At 35.1% G+C, this 13043-nt stretch overlaps 1 protein-coding gene across 5 annotated transcripts; it reads left to right on the top strand.

Moving 5' to 3' along the window:
- Positions 1-1906: 1906 nt before the first annotated feature.
- LOC110821318 (glycosyltransferase family protein) lies at positions 1907-12800 on the top strand. Of its 5 annotated transcripts, none has more exons than XM_088219580.1 (12): positions 1907-2186; positions 2388-2464; positions 3109-3184; positions 3626-3698; positions 3802-3853; positions 5657-5718; positions 5951-6014; positions 10068-10146; positions 10223-10309; positions 11003-11096; positions 11838-11942; positions 12683-12800. In XM_088219580.1, the coding sequence occupies exons 1-11, from the start codon at positions 2104-2106 to the stop codon at positions 11928-11930; spliced, it is 840 nt and encodes a 279-aa protein (XP_088075706.1). In that variant the 5' UTR covers positions 1907-2103; the 3' UTR covers positions 11931-11942; positions 12683-12800. The 5 variants fall into 5 exon arrangements, with proteins under 5 accessions (XP_088075706.1, XP_088075703.1, XP_088075705.1 ...); XM_088219577.1 differs by having other exon boundaries at positions 12417-12800; XM_088219579.1 differs by having other exon boundaries at positions 12362-12800.
- The last annotated feature ends 243 nt before the right edge of the window (positions 12801-13043 follow it).

Here is a 13043-nt window from a genome sequence, read left to right as displayed (position 1 = left end):
CTCCATTTCCTACTCTCTAATTTTCCAGCATACCTCTACTCCCATCCACGTTTTCCTTTCTTCTTCTTACACTAATTCCATTATCCCACAGCTCCTCGTTCTCCCTCTTCCCGCGACATACTCTAAGTGTTCCTACTCACACCGTGTTCCTCCTCTCTCCTCTTGCGGTCTCATCTAAGCATACTCACACAAATCTGTTCTCTCTCACAAATCTCAACAACCACACTCCTCTCCCTCACGGACCTCACTCACACCGCATTCCCTCTCTATCAAAGACTTCACTTACACCGCCTACTCTTTCTCTCTTCTCCCTCGGTGCTCACCCGAATCTACTCTCTCTCACAAAGCCCCAACAATCACACTCCTCTCCCTCACGAACCTCATTCACACCGCAATCCTTCTCTATCACGGACTTCGCTCACACCACATCCCTCCCTCTCGCTCAGACCTCACTCACACGCCTTCCTCATTCTCTCTCCTCTCGCGGTGTTCACACAGACCTGCTCTCTCTCACAAACCTCACTCACATCACACACTCACTCCATCACAGACTTCACTCACCCCGCCTACTCATTCTCTCTCCTCCCTCTGTGCTCACCCGAATCTACTCTCTCTCACAAAGCCCCAACAATCACACTCCTCTCCTTCACGGACCTCACTCACACCGCAATCCTTCTCTATCAAGGACTTCACTCACACTGCATCCCTCCCTCTCTCTCGGACCTCACTCACACCGCCTTCCTCCTTCTCTCTCCTCCTGCGGTGCTCACACAGACCTGCTCTCTCTCACAAACCTCACTCACACTGCACACTCGCTCCCTCCACGGCCTCTTCCTTATACTGCCACCTTCATATGCACTCATAAATATACAATATATCTCTAACAAAACCAGATTTCTCACCAGCATTCAAATCTCAAATCCACACATGAAACTTAAACTTTATCGTACCTTCCATTTCCATCTTCCTTCCTTCTGCCGATCGCACTGTCACTGTTCTCTGTCTTCTTCTCTCTCCCTTCTCGCTCCTCTCCGCTCTGACTCCCCTCTTTCTCTTTTTCGAACCTTCATTTCTCTCTTCTTTTCTCCTTCCCGCTCTCTTCCTTCTCTGTTTTTCTCTTTTATTTCTTTCTTTTTTTTCTTCTCTTTCCTCTTTATTTTCTTTTCCGTCCCCTATTTATATCCCACCTGCTTCATCAAAACGACATCGTTTTCTCCCTTTTAAAACGACGTCGTTTCCCTCACTTTTTTTTTTTTCAGTTACTACACGTATACCAAAATTGGTAAAAATATGAATAAATTTATATAATTTTACATGTATAATTAATTTTTTATTAAATAAAAGATTATATTAAATATTTAGTATATCATATTATTTTAAATAAAGAAATCTAATATTCACATATTTTTTTATTACAATAATAATTACGTTAAAACTTAATTAATTTTACAACATATAAAACAAGTTAAATCATGATGCTATTTTATGAAATAAAGTATTATATTATATGATATTAGATCAATATTATTAATTATCAAATTGAATAAAATTATAAAATATCAAGCCTATAATTAAATACAATAAAGTATTATTTGGCATTAATTACTCAAATTAAAAGGCTAAACATTTAGTTAAATAAAACAAAAAAAAAATAACATTAGTTTATTCAAAAAATAATTTTGAACATGAATTACGTGAATTTAGTAAAATTTATAATTTAAAATTAATATTTTGTAATCTTATAAAATTATGATGATTAATTTTTTAATTAGTCACATAACTATACTTTTATCGAATTAAAATAATTAGTAAATATTAATTCATAAAATATTTAAGATAATTAATGAAGTATTCAAGTTAAAAATAAATTTAATTTTTTATATTTAAACAGCAGTTTGAAAACGGCATAACGGTGTTTTAGAAACGCAACCTGCCTGGGCGGTTTGGCTGCCGCTTAAATCCAACCCGATTCCCCAACTCGTCGGGTCGTCACTTTCCATTGTTCGTCATTTTGCAAGATCTTCCAGTTCCAGGCTTTCAGCGGCTGTTTGGAGACGGGGACAAACCCTAATTAAACTTTGCTGTCTGATATCCAGGAGAAGGATGCCAAGATCTCCCTTAAATTTACCCTGGATATTCCTGCAAATACTTATTCTTCAATTCTCGATGAGAATTCAAGCCATTCGGTAATTCACGTGCTTAATCTTCATTTTTGTTAATGCATCAATCTCAGTGTCAATGTATTTGTTATTTATTTTGTTTTATTGTAGCTTTTCCTTGGCGGCTGTGCTAAGCAAAAGAGCAAAAAATGGAACTTCTAATTTGTGATTTTTGATGTTCTTGATAATTAAGTCAACCAGACTGTTATCTTTGCTGTTGCATTTCAGGAAGGATATTGGCTTCCAAGAGAATCGAATTTGCAGAAATACAGTCCAGGGAAGATACTTGCTATCAGATGATAATGGCGAGTGATTAATTTTCTGTCTTTTTTTGTTCGGGGAACGATGATAATGTGTGTTTTTTACATAATTTTATTTTTAACTAAAAATTGAAGAATTTTGGAAATATCTTGTGGAAATTAAGATCAGTGGTTGTTGTTGCAGTCATTTTCTTACGCACCATTTGTCACATAGCTTTGATATCACATCTAACCAACAATTTGAATCATTGGTATAATTGTTGACGTTTTTGAACTAAGCCATGATGTACTTCGACATCCTTATATACAAATTTGCTGATATATCAGTAATCCTGTTTGTTTATGTAAAGGAGATAACCCTGATACGGGTTTCCATTTTGTGATATTGGAGTTGTTTATCTTGTGCCTGTCACATTTATAAGAATTTTTGCCTGTCCAAGTTTGATGATATTTCGTTATGCTTTGAGTACTAAAGCTTGGTGTCATTTGCATTATCAAATTTTGTTATGTTACATTAACATATGCTGCCATTGCTGGGTTATTGACATGACTTTATAACTATATCTAAATTTCTTATGTAGTTTACTTTAGTTTGTAAGTTGTTTTTGTTTTGTGTCAGAAAAAGAACATGCAGTCTTCCATCAATTCCTTTGATTCCCTTGCCTTCACAGTTGATATGTACGTTGCAGGATATGTTTGTGATGCTCTGTCGGTGGATCCACAATCCCGCTGCTGTCCCAAAAGAGGAGAGATATTTTCTTGTCAGTGAGTTTTCCTAAGAAGTTCTCTTTAGGTTTTTTGATAGTAAAATAAGTATTATTAAGAGAAAGAAAGAGAAATACAATCATGGAGATAAGACATCCTCCAAATGGTAACCTTTTTTATTTTTTTTGTTTTTTTTTTTTAATTTTATGCGAGACACCCTCTGCAAGCGTGATCAGGCGCCTGCGGATGCTTGCAGCAACTCATCATCACCTGATTGCACCCTTGTGCCACGTGTGCTGGAGGGTATGGGGAGGGTCATATGACTGCACCCTCCCAACTGTAAGATTAGAATAGACAATAAAGATAAAAAGGAAAAGGGTCATATGAACTATGAAGTCTCATTGTTTTTTTCTTTGGGTTTCTTTGTGAGGTCTCTTTAGATGTAACCTTATTCAGAATCACTAGAGAAGCTCATTGTTTTTTTCTTTGGGTCTTTTGCAGTGGATGCAATCTTCTTACACAGTGTTGCAACTCCTATGAATTTTGTGTTGCTTGTTGCATGAATCCTGCTCATGTATTTCCTTGATCACTTGGTTTTGTTGTCCTTACCTTTGGGTTTTCTAACAATCTTCTGTCATATATCACGATCTTTTACCTTTTTCTTGGGGTCTTTCCAGACACAAAAGGAACTAGTACTGACGGTGAAAAAAGCCAAGCCAGCAACTGCAGGTAAGCTTTTTGTGCTACAACCTTTCAACATTTTCTTTAAAATCCACTTTTAGATAAACTATTACATACTTCATATTGTTTGTTTAGTTGGTAGAATGCCAATTGATTTTAATTTTCTCCTGACATCCATATTGATCAAAAGTTTCAGATAAAGCATATCATATATCATCATTTGTAACTGAACTATCTACTTGATAGAACATTCATGTATTAAATTCATCCAACAGTCCTGACACTAAATGTACTTTGTGCAATATCAACTTGCAAAAGTGAATAACAAACAAAAAATTGAGCCAATTAATCTCAAAAAGTGAAAGAACATGCATAAAAATTTCAAGAATCTCTGGAAGTACCAAAAATAGGTTTGGAGGTGGCTGAACTGTGAAAAGTGAACCGAATTGGAAACTAGTTTGGACTGGTCTACAGAATGTTAGAAAACCAAAGGACAAGCACATTTGTTGTGCGTGGGTGTCATGTGCTGGCTTCCGATGAACATTCGAAAATGATCTCCTGGCTGGTAGCTGGCAAGTCAACTAGAGGCAGTGGTGCAGATCCAGTGTCAGTGTTACTCCTGATGGTCGAGAAGAATGGGTTCTAGCAAAGCAGCCACAAGAGTAACTTCAAGAAGAAAATGTGGCAGTTTCCAGTGTTGGTGAGTGCTGAAACTTGATGGAGCAGCTGATCGGGCCCCTCTGAGGCTAATGGATTGTCAATAAACAAGATATTCAAAGAAGCTATGCACCTTCATTGAATGTTAATGAAAGAAAACCCTTTCGTCCTAATCTCATCAAATAGCAAAGGGGCCGGGTGTAGCGCCTTCTTGTTTAGGACACATATCAAGGGGTGTTGTTGACCACCTCCCAGAGGTGGCTGGAGCTAGCACTGCATTGTCGGTTGTCTTTTCTGTTTCCTGATGCTAGTGGTGGCTGATTTAGGAGTTAAGAGTTTTTTTTTTCTTTTTTTTTTTTCTGACAGTGGAGTTGAATTTTATGAAGTTGTATTGAGAAAATTAAAACAGTACGATGAATTGAGTTTAGGCTCTAAGACCAATCGATGTAGGACAAAGAAACCTTAAAGACAAAACTTAGAAAAGAATTTTCGAAAACAAAAACTTGGAGGTATCAAATTTTAGTAACCAAAGAACTACTGAATATTTGAATTATCATCATGAATATTATCCTTCATAACTAAGCTAGATACTTATTTATAAGCACCAAATAAAAATTTAGAAAACGTAAGAAAACAAATTAAACAAAAAAACTAGGGAAATAGGAAATAGAAAAATAAATCTTCCTATTTTCTTTTATTATAAAACTTTCCAAAACTTAGAAAAGGAAATTAAATCTTTTTATTCATTTTAGTTAACTTCCTAAAACGTTTATGTTCCTTCATTAATTCTATTTCATCTGTACTATTACTGAAATATGCCCATTTAAGGAACTCCTTATCCTGCATCAACTTATGATTTGTGGAAAACATTTGCATGTGGAACTGTCAACGTTTTGCCTTGTAAACTAAAATTCTTTTACCTCTTTTAAGGACAAACAGAGAAATTATTTTGTTAGATTGTGTTTTAAGAAACTTTTTTAACTGAATTATTACTCAAGATATGACCTAACCGTTTAATTATTTTAAGTTGCTACTTCTAACTAGTTTTTGAGATCATCAGTCTTTGATGCGTAGTTCATCCACTACATTTGTTGAAATGTTATTCAAGAAAGAAAGTTAGATCTCATTACGAGAATATTGCACTTGGAAAAAATTTGAGAAGTTTACCACATTTTCTTTCTGTTGCCCTTCCAGGGATTTATGCAAGTGTCTTTGATTTTTGTGCTGGGAGGTGCCGCCATAACTCTGAGAGTGTGGTAACTGCTGTTCCATTACTTTTTTTTTCCATCAAAAGTTGCAAGTTGTTCAAAAGAAATGTTACTGGATGCTGCTGAATGATGGTTTTGATGTGAAAAGTTGTACTGAAGAACATTAAAGTGACATTAATGTGAACCAGACATTTTTAGCTCCTTTCACATGGTTGCAGAAACACCATGTTGTTTGTAAAAACTATGAAGATAGTATCTGAAATGGCTTTGCATATATCAGGTTCACGAAAATGCTTATGTTAGCGATTTTCATCATTGCTTTTCTCTGCCATCAAACTCTTCAGGTCAGTCTATATCTATTTGTTCTATGTGGATACAATTAGTTCGCTATTCATGGATTATGAGTGTGCTATGTTTATGATGACTTTGCTTTTGGTATTGAGTTCATATCAATTGTGACATGGACTTGCTTATAAACCATTAAGTTGGCTAATATAAAGTTTACATAATTTTCTCTCGAAAAATTAAGTATACATTATATTTTGATTTAAGACTGTTATTCCTGATAGTAGAAACATATAGCACCTACGCTGATGTATAATTTTAAGGAACAAATAGTTTTTGTTCTCATAATGTGGTTTGAACCTTAATATATCTTGTCGGTTTCCTGTTCATTTCTAAGATTCCCAAAGAACTATAATCTTTTGTTCTAAAACAAAATTTGGAAGAATGGTTAATTAAGATTAAAAAATCAATCTTTAGAGTATATTTTTAGGAGTTGGAATCCTGAATGAGGTATTATTTTCATATCGCAAGTTACAATTTGCTCACTCACACCTAAAAAACTCTGTTTTAGCATAAGATGTCTGGGACGTCTTTCCAGTCTGCATAATTTATAAACAGGTATTTGAATATTTGTACTAATGCATGAGCCAAACCGATACCAATTTAAAATTTATTAGTTTTAGATGGACAAAGCATAATGAGTCAAAGACTCTTTATATGGGAGAAATGGATGCCTTTCAACTGTTGAAAGTTCAGTTATATCAATATGTCCAAAGACCTTTAAAAGGATATTTTATCCTATTCAAAGATCTTAAAAAGTGTGTAGATAACATACATTCAGACTGGAAAATGTGGATGTTTGGATTTACTCTTTTTTGTAGTCAAAGATTGATGTAAGCATGGACATGAACCATAAAGAGAACGTCCAATCCAAAGAAAGAAAAGGGAATAGGCCAAAAAGGAAATCTTATGGTCGGCCCTAAATTTCCATGGCTCCCCGTTAATTTGATCACAATTTCTTTTAATTATGAGAAATTATCTTAGTTAGGAAATTAACTTTTAATTTTTAATTTATTTCCATATGTCTTCCCTTTTAATTTGGTCACAATCTCTTTTAATTAAAAGGAAAAACTGAATTTATCTTACTTAGGAAATTAGTTTTTAATTTTTAATTTTTAATTTATTTCTTTTGTAATTATAAATTAAATTAAGAGATTTTTTTTTTATTTACTTGGCTTAACCTATAAATAGGCCACAAAGTTTTCATTGTAAGACATTCATAAATTATCTCAATAAAATTAAGAGTATTTTTTTTTTCAAGAAAGGTTCTTCTAACATATTGTTGAGTAAGGAGTGGATCTATTTATCAAGACATGTTGAGTAAAGAGTAGATCTATTTATCAATGTACGACCTTGTGACGTTTTTCTATTCTATTTTTTTTATTTTAATAACTTTAATTCCTATCATTCTTGATAGCGGGTTAAGTAGAAAGGGTTTTTATAGGATCAATTCATTTGATATTTTTAAATAAAATTGTGTGAATTCCTGATCATGTTAGTTAGGTTCCGCATCAAAGGTGCTTAAAACAAATTTTGGTTTTAAAAAAAAATAGGTCATCGAGTGTTTGGATGAACATAAAAATACTGGAAATTAATGAGATTGTAGTCGAATTGTAGTATGCGGGAAGAGCAAACGAGTCATCTCTATGCGCGGATCGACCGGAACGGAGCAGCTGAGAGCGCAAAACGGTAGATTTGCCAAATGCGCGCAGCTGCGTGAAAAAAAGGCTGGAAATGCACGATCAAGCCGGATCTCGTGTGGAAAAGGCCAGATCTATCTCGATCAGGAATTTCTGGCAGTGTTATAGAGATTTTTGGGCCAAATGGGATGATGTTAGAGGTGCGTGTGGCTCACGCACCTCTGCAGCCTGCGGCACGTGTGGCTTACGCACATGGAAAACAATATAGTGTATTGGCCAGCAATGAGCGGCGATCCCGTATGGGGTGGCGATGAGTTTAGTTTTTTGATAGTTGAGTACCAACTTAACCTATTTTGTTATTTTAGAGTTTGGAAAAAACGTTAAAATAATTTTACTTTGACCCTGATACCATGAAGTTGTTTTTGAAGAAAAAATATTCTCTCTTCTTATTTCTTATTTTTTGTGTTGTTACACTTAATATATATATAGGGAATTATCCTTATTTTAATAGGGTTCTAATTATATTAAATTACTGAATTATTAGAACTCTAAATAATAAAATATCTTATTTAGCATAGTATCCTACTTAATATGAAATCTTTATCAACAGTTTGTGAACCATAGATCTTTTAATGAGCTACAATTCCACGTGATGTTTGTTTATAGTATTTCTCTCTTTCCAAAGAATATATTGCTCGGTCCCTATTATCAGTAGAATGAAAGAACATTGGTGAGTTGAATAATGAGCTTTCTATTTAAGGGTTGCTAGTTAACCCTAACCAAGAGTGTGTTGTCAGGCTTGTTTCTAGGGGTTGCCAGTTAACCCTCATCAAGAGTGTGTTATCGGGTTTCCTGGGTTCTTTTACGTCTCTTTATGCTACCATGACAAGATGGTTGGAAGTTGGAAGCTATATAAAGTCGATTCTTGGGGTTGCAAAAAAGCAAAGGTGGTACCAGTCGATGGCTTGGTGAATATCTAGAGATCTCTCTAGCATGGGGGTTTAGGTATTAGACCTGTTAACGAGTTGAATAACTCCGTTTTAGTTAAATAGCTGTCGAGGTTCATGTCCTGCATGCAGAGGTCATTAGTGCCAAATATGGCCTTGATAGGAGAAATTGGACGACTTTTATCAGTACATACTTGGAAGAGGGCATAGGAACTTGTGGAGGTGGTTAGTTGGGAATGGAACTTGGGGGCTGATCCTGTTCACTTTATGGTGGGTAATGGTTGTGTTTCGGAGAGGCTTGCTGGTGTGGTGATGGGCCTTTGGAAGACCATTTTCCTAGTACTTTCTATCTTGCCAAAGGCAAAGAGGAATTCGTGAGCGGCTATGGAGAAGAATGGTTCTGTAGCCAATTAGAATGTTTAGCTTGCGGGCATTTGGATGATTGGGAAGTGGATGATCTGGTTTCCTTATTGGCTAGCTTAGTCCTTGTCAAGACAAACCAGATGTAAGGGACATGCCTGTAAAGCCATTTTCTAATGCCGGGGTGTCCTCAATGAAATCTTTCTATCTTAATCTTTTGTCTCAAAACCAGGTTGCTTTCACTTCCTGCAGAAGCAAATTTGGAGGGAAGCATCATCGACATTCCCCTGGTGAGAATCTTCTGCCAAGCAACCTTCGAAGCAAATGTGCCAGTGATTCAGAGAAGCAGGATTTTGGTTAATCACTTCTATGTGTCTCTGTGACGGAGAATTCCCTACCCATCTCCTCTCTGGTGTTCGTTTCTAGAAGGTTGTGGGATTCTGGCATTCTGCCCTCTGTCTCCTCAATCTATCTTGAGTTTGACTGGCTCAATTTAAGATGACATCTGGGGCTGAAATGGTCTCCATAGTAGAAAGTCCACGAAGAACCTTCACACCCTCAGTACGTTGGCCACAATATGGATTATATGAAAAGAAAGGAATAGTAGAATTTTTTAGGAGATTATCTCTTCTTTTGTTTGCTTATCTCAAAAAAAAAATCTCTTCTTTTGTTAGCATTAGACATTATTGGTTCCATGCTTTATCTGTTTTGTTGAAGGGTCATCCTCTCTTAAGTAGAAACAATCTTGGGGACATAATTGACTTTTTGTCTTCTAAAGATGTGTAGTTTATGTTCTGTACATGGGCAACATCCCCTTAACTTATATCAATCCTTTTTTATTGCAAAATATAAAAATCCTATCCAGTCTCATATTCTGAGCCGCTAAATGTGAGATTGATCTTTTTGGTTCTGTCCAGTTCTATACCAGAACAACTACCAAATGTATCTATGATAAGTTACTTCTCAAATTCTAAGAAAAGGAGAAGACTGGGTTGTTATAATATTTTTTTTCTTTTCCATTCTTCTTATCTTTTCATAATTGTAAAGTCATGTTGTATAGACCCTTGAAGGGTGCTATCTGCAGCTGTTTAACAATTAATCTCAGTTGTCTCTTTCACTGTAAAAGGAGTTAATGATACACAAGCAGAAGGCAGACTGCTTGGCATTAATGTCATCATTGGGAGGTGAGGCATATGGCAATCTTTTTTTCTTGTCTTGTATATCTTATGCATAATATTTAACTTATTACATGGATGATAGGCAAGGCGAGTCCTGTGATTCAGTTTGCCAGTCAAATGGAAAATCGTGTGTCCTAAATAAACTTTGGCTGCTAAATCAATGTGATATGTAAGTTATCACTATATGTTTTTTTTAATAAAGTTATCACTATGTGTTAAATCTTTTTCCCAATTGGTTTCTGGCTAGCTGCTATTACCTTTATAATTAGCTTTATTCAATTATTGGAATATTTGGTAATTTCAACAACCTTTCTTGTAACTGTCTGCTTAAAATGGTATATTCATGCGTCTTCTTTATTTCCTTTTCCTTTTTTTTTTCTTTTTGAGGAAGTGAAGTTTCTCTCTGTCTCTCTCTTGACCCTTTTTTCCTTTCTCGTTTTAGAGGAAGACCTACTATTTGATTTCTAGTAGAATGTCCCCATTAATTGGTAATATTTTATTTGTCCCACATACCACATCCAATGGCTCTGGTTATCTTGAGGCAGTTCTCTAGGGCTCTGACAATAATTGTAACTCCTGAATGGTGTTTTGGAACTGTTAGGTGTCATGATATGTTGGTCTATATAATATAATGAAGGTTCATTACTAATGGATTTTCCCATCAAATGGTCTATATGATGTGTGTAAACAATGTTCTCAATCAACTAGGGACCCAATCTTCAGCCTGCTTAGCATAAAAAAATCATTTCATTGTCTAGTGTCAGGGTTGTTTGTGGATTATTAGGATGGACTCTTGTCTTCTGCTTTTCCCATAAATTTTCATAACTACTATGGATCTGTATATTTCTTTGTTTTTGAACAGTATCCAAAGATATATGAACTGCAAAGGAGCATGTTTGGCAAGCATTGGAGCAGATCAGCCTGCCGAAGTGGTTGATGATGCCCCCACACATTTGGTATACCTCTTTTACTCTGAGTTCTTGTAAATAATTTGTTCTAACAAATAATCTGTGACTCATCTTTCCTGTGGTCATGCCTTGTGTCCCTCTTACATCTGCTCTTTTATTATCAGATTTAACATCAAGACTTTTATCTTGGTTTCACACTTTTACCACCATTGCATCACATGATATAAAATGTTATGAAAATGTTATTTGAAGTCAAAGTAACTTATCCCATGAGTTAGTTCAAAGGGTAGAAAACTGAAGCTTGGTACCTAGCTGAGAAGGAATTCACTGGCATTGTTTAGAAAGATTTTTTTTGGTCAGTACAAGAACACATTTTCTTGAGGTAGGATTTTGGGGATTATTCTCTGTTGATTTTCTTAGTTGTTGGTAGTCCAACATTTTCCAGGATTGTTCCTGTAATTGTTTGGTTACTTGAAGAGAAGTTTGGTTCCAGACTTTTTTTGGTTCTCTTGCATGCTCTCTATGTGGTAGGACTCTTTTTTACCTTCCCCATTTTCTGTTTGTTCAACAACACATCTTTCTTTTTGTCTTAAGAACGAGTATATTAGAATTATGAAAAGAAAAGACAATCTAAAGTTAACATAAACTAACTAAGCTCCAGGAAGGATAGAAAAACAAAAGTAGAGAGGGATAAGGAAAATGCTTTTAAAATATTGATTAGGAACAGGATGAAATCCACATTGATGTAATCATTCACTAGATATGTTTTTCTTCCGATATAATTTTCAGAATCCAGGAGCATGCTTATACAGTCGGACGCAGTCAGTGCTTTCTTGTGATGGCTCGCATAGACATACGAAGAGACTTTGCCCCTGTGCGTAGTGCCTATATATGGTAAGTATGTAGTTTGTTGACCGCACAACATTATGCAAATGGTTTTATTTTTTAAATGGAGTTAGACAGAAGAGAATGGAAGAAATGGGAGAGGAAATAAATTTTCTTTTTCTTGCTAGGGTGTTCAATTTTTGGAGATAAGGAGAAATGGGATCAATTTATGCCTCCATTTTCAATTTCCCCAAAAAAAGTTCAAATTGAAAGAAAATGAATTAACATAATAAAGAAAAGGATAAACTTTCCTCTCTACAGTAGTAGATGATTTTTTTCTCATTTTTTTTAGCATCAAAACAAAAGGAAAGAAAATAGTGTTCTTTCTCTTCTTCTTGGCAACTCCCATTTTGTTTATTTTGTCTTCCCCTCTAACTCTGGTAACATATCCTTAACTACTTAACCTTCTTCTTGCACGTGATGTGTAGATCTTTTTGCACATCTATAGTCTGATATGCATGAACTATGCTGCTGGTATTTCAGTTCTGCTAATTCATTTGCTGATAATATGAACCATATGTGGAAGTTCTTTCTTTTCTGCAAATTCAACGAACGGAGCAACCTTCTTCTCCTTGTATGATGCATGATATGATGCATCTAAGGTTTGGAGCACAAGCATATGATAGGATAATTACACTAAACTTCAGCTTGCACCGCTAATTTTAAGCATTGTCGTTTTACAGTTACATCATAATTTTTAAAAACTGTTATTATTATTTAAATACTAAAATCTAACATTAAATTGCTAGGACCAACTTACTGCAAAAGTCTCGTTTGTAATATTAGTCAATGTGCTCTTCTGTTGGGCAATTTTTTCTGGACCTGATGCCGGGGGTGCATAATGAAGGTTCATCTTTTTCTCGGGTTTGTAAATTGCAGAAAGAAATATTTTTTCGTGCATTAAGCTTCCACAGTAGAGATAGTCTATTGTGCAATAATCATTATGACTTCGAAGGTTTATTCCAGCTATCTGCTTATATATGTATTTATATATATATATATATATATATTTCTTAAGAAGTTAATTATGTTTTTGACCTCTACTTGAAGGTTATCAGTTGAAATTTCAATGAGAACTGAGTTTTCTTAGTGCACAATGCTAAATTTAGT

This window comes from Carica papaya, chromosome 5 (assembly GCF_054855325.1).
Source record: "Carica papaya isolate Zhongbai chromosome 5, ASM5485532v1, whole genome shotgun sequence".
NCBI lineage: Eukaryota > Viridiplantae > Streptophyta > Magnoliopsida > Brassicales > Caricaceae > Carica > Carica papaya.
This window is presented reverse-complemented; position numbering and strand designations above follow the sequence as displayed.

Bases quoted from the DNA above. Each gene is read 5' to 3' on its own strand.
- LOC110821318 (XM_088219580.1), top strand. From the start codon at position 2,104: ATGCCAAGATCTCCCTTAAATTTACCCTGGATATTCCTGCAAATACTT. The intron at 6,015-10,067 runs GTCAGTCTATAT...AATTAATCTCAG, and splicing joins TCTGCCATCAAACTCTTCAG to TTGTCTCTTTCACTGTAAAA. The intron at 10,147-10,222 runs GTGAGGCATATG...CATGGATGATAG, and splicing joins ATTAATGTCATCATTGGGAG to GCAAGGCGAGTCCTGTGATT.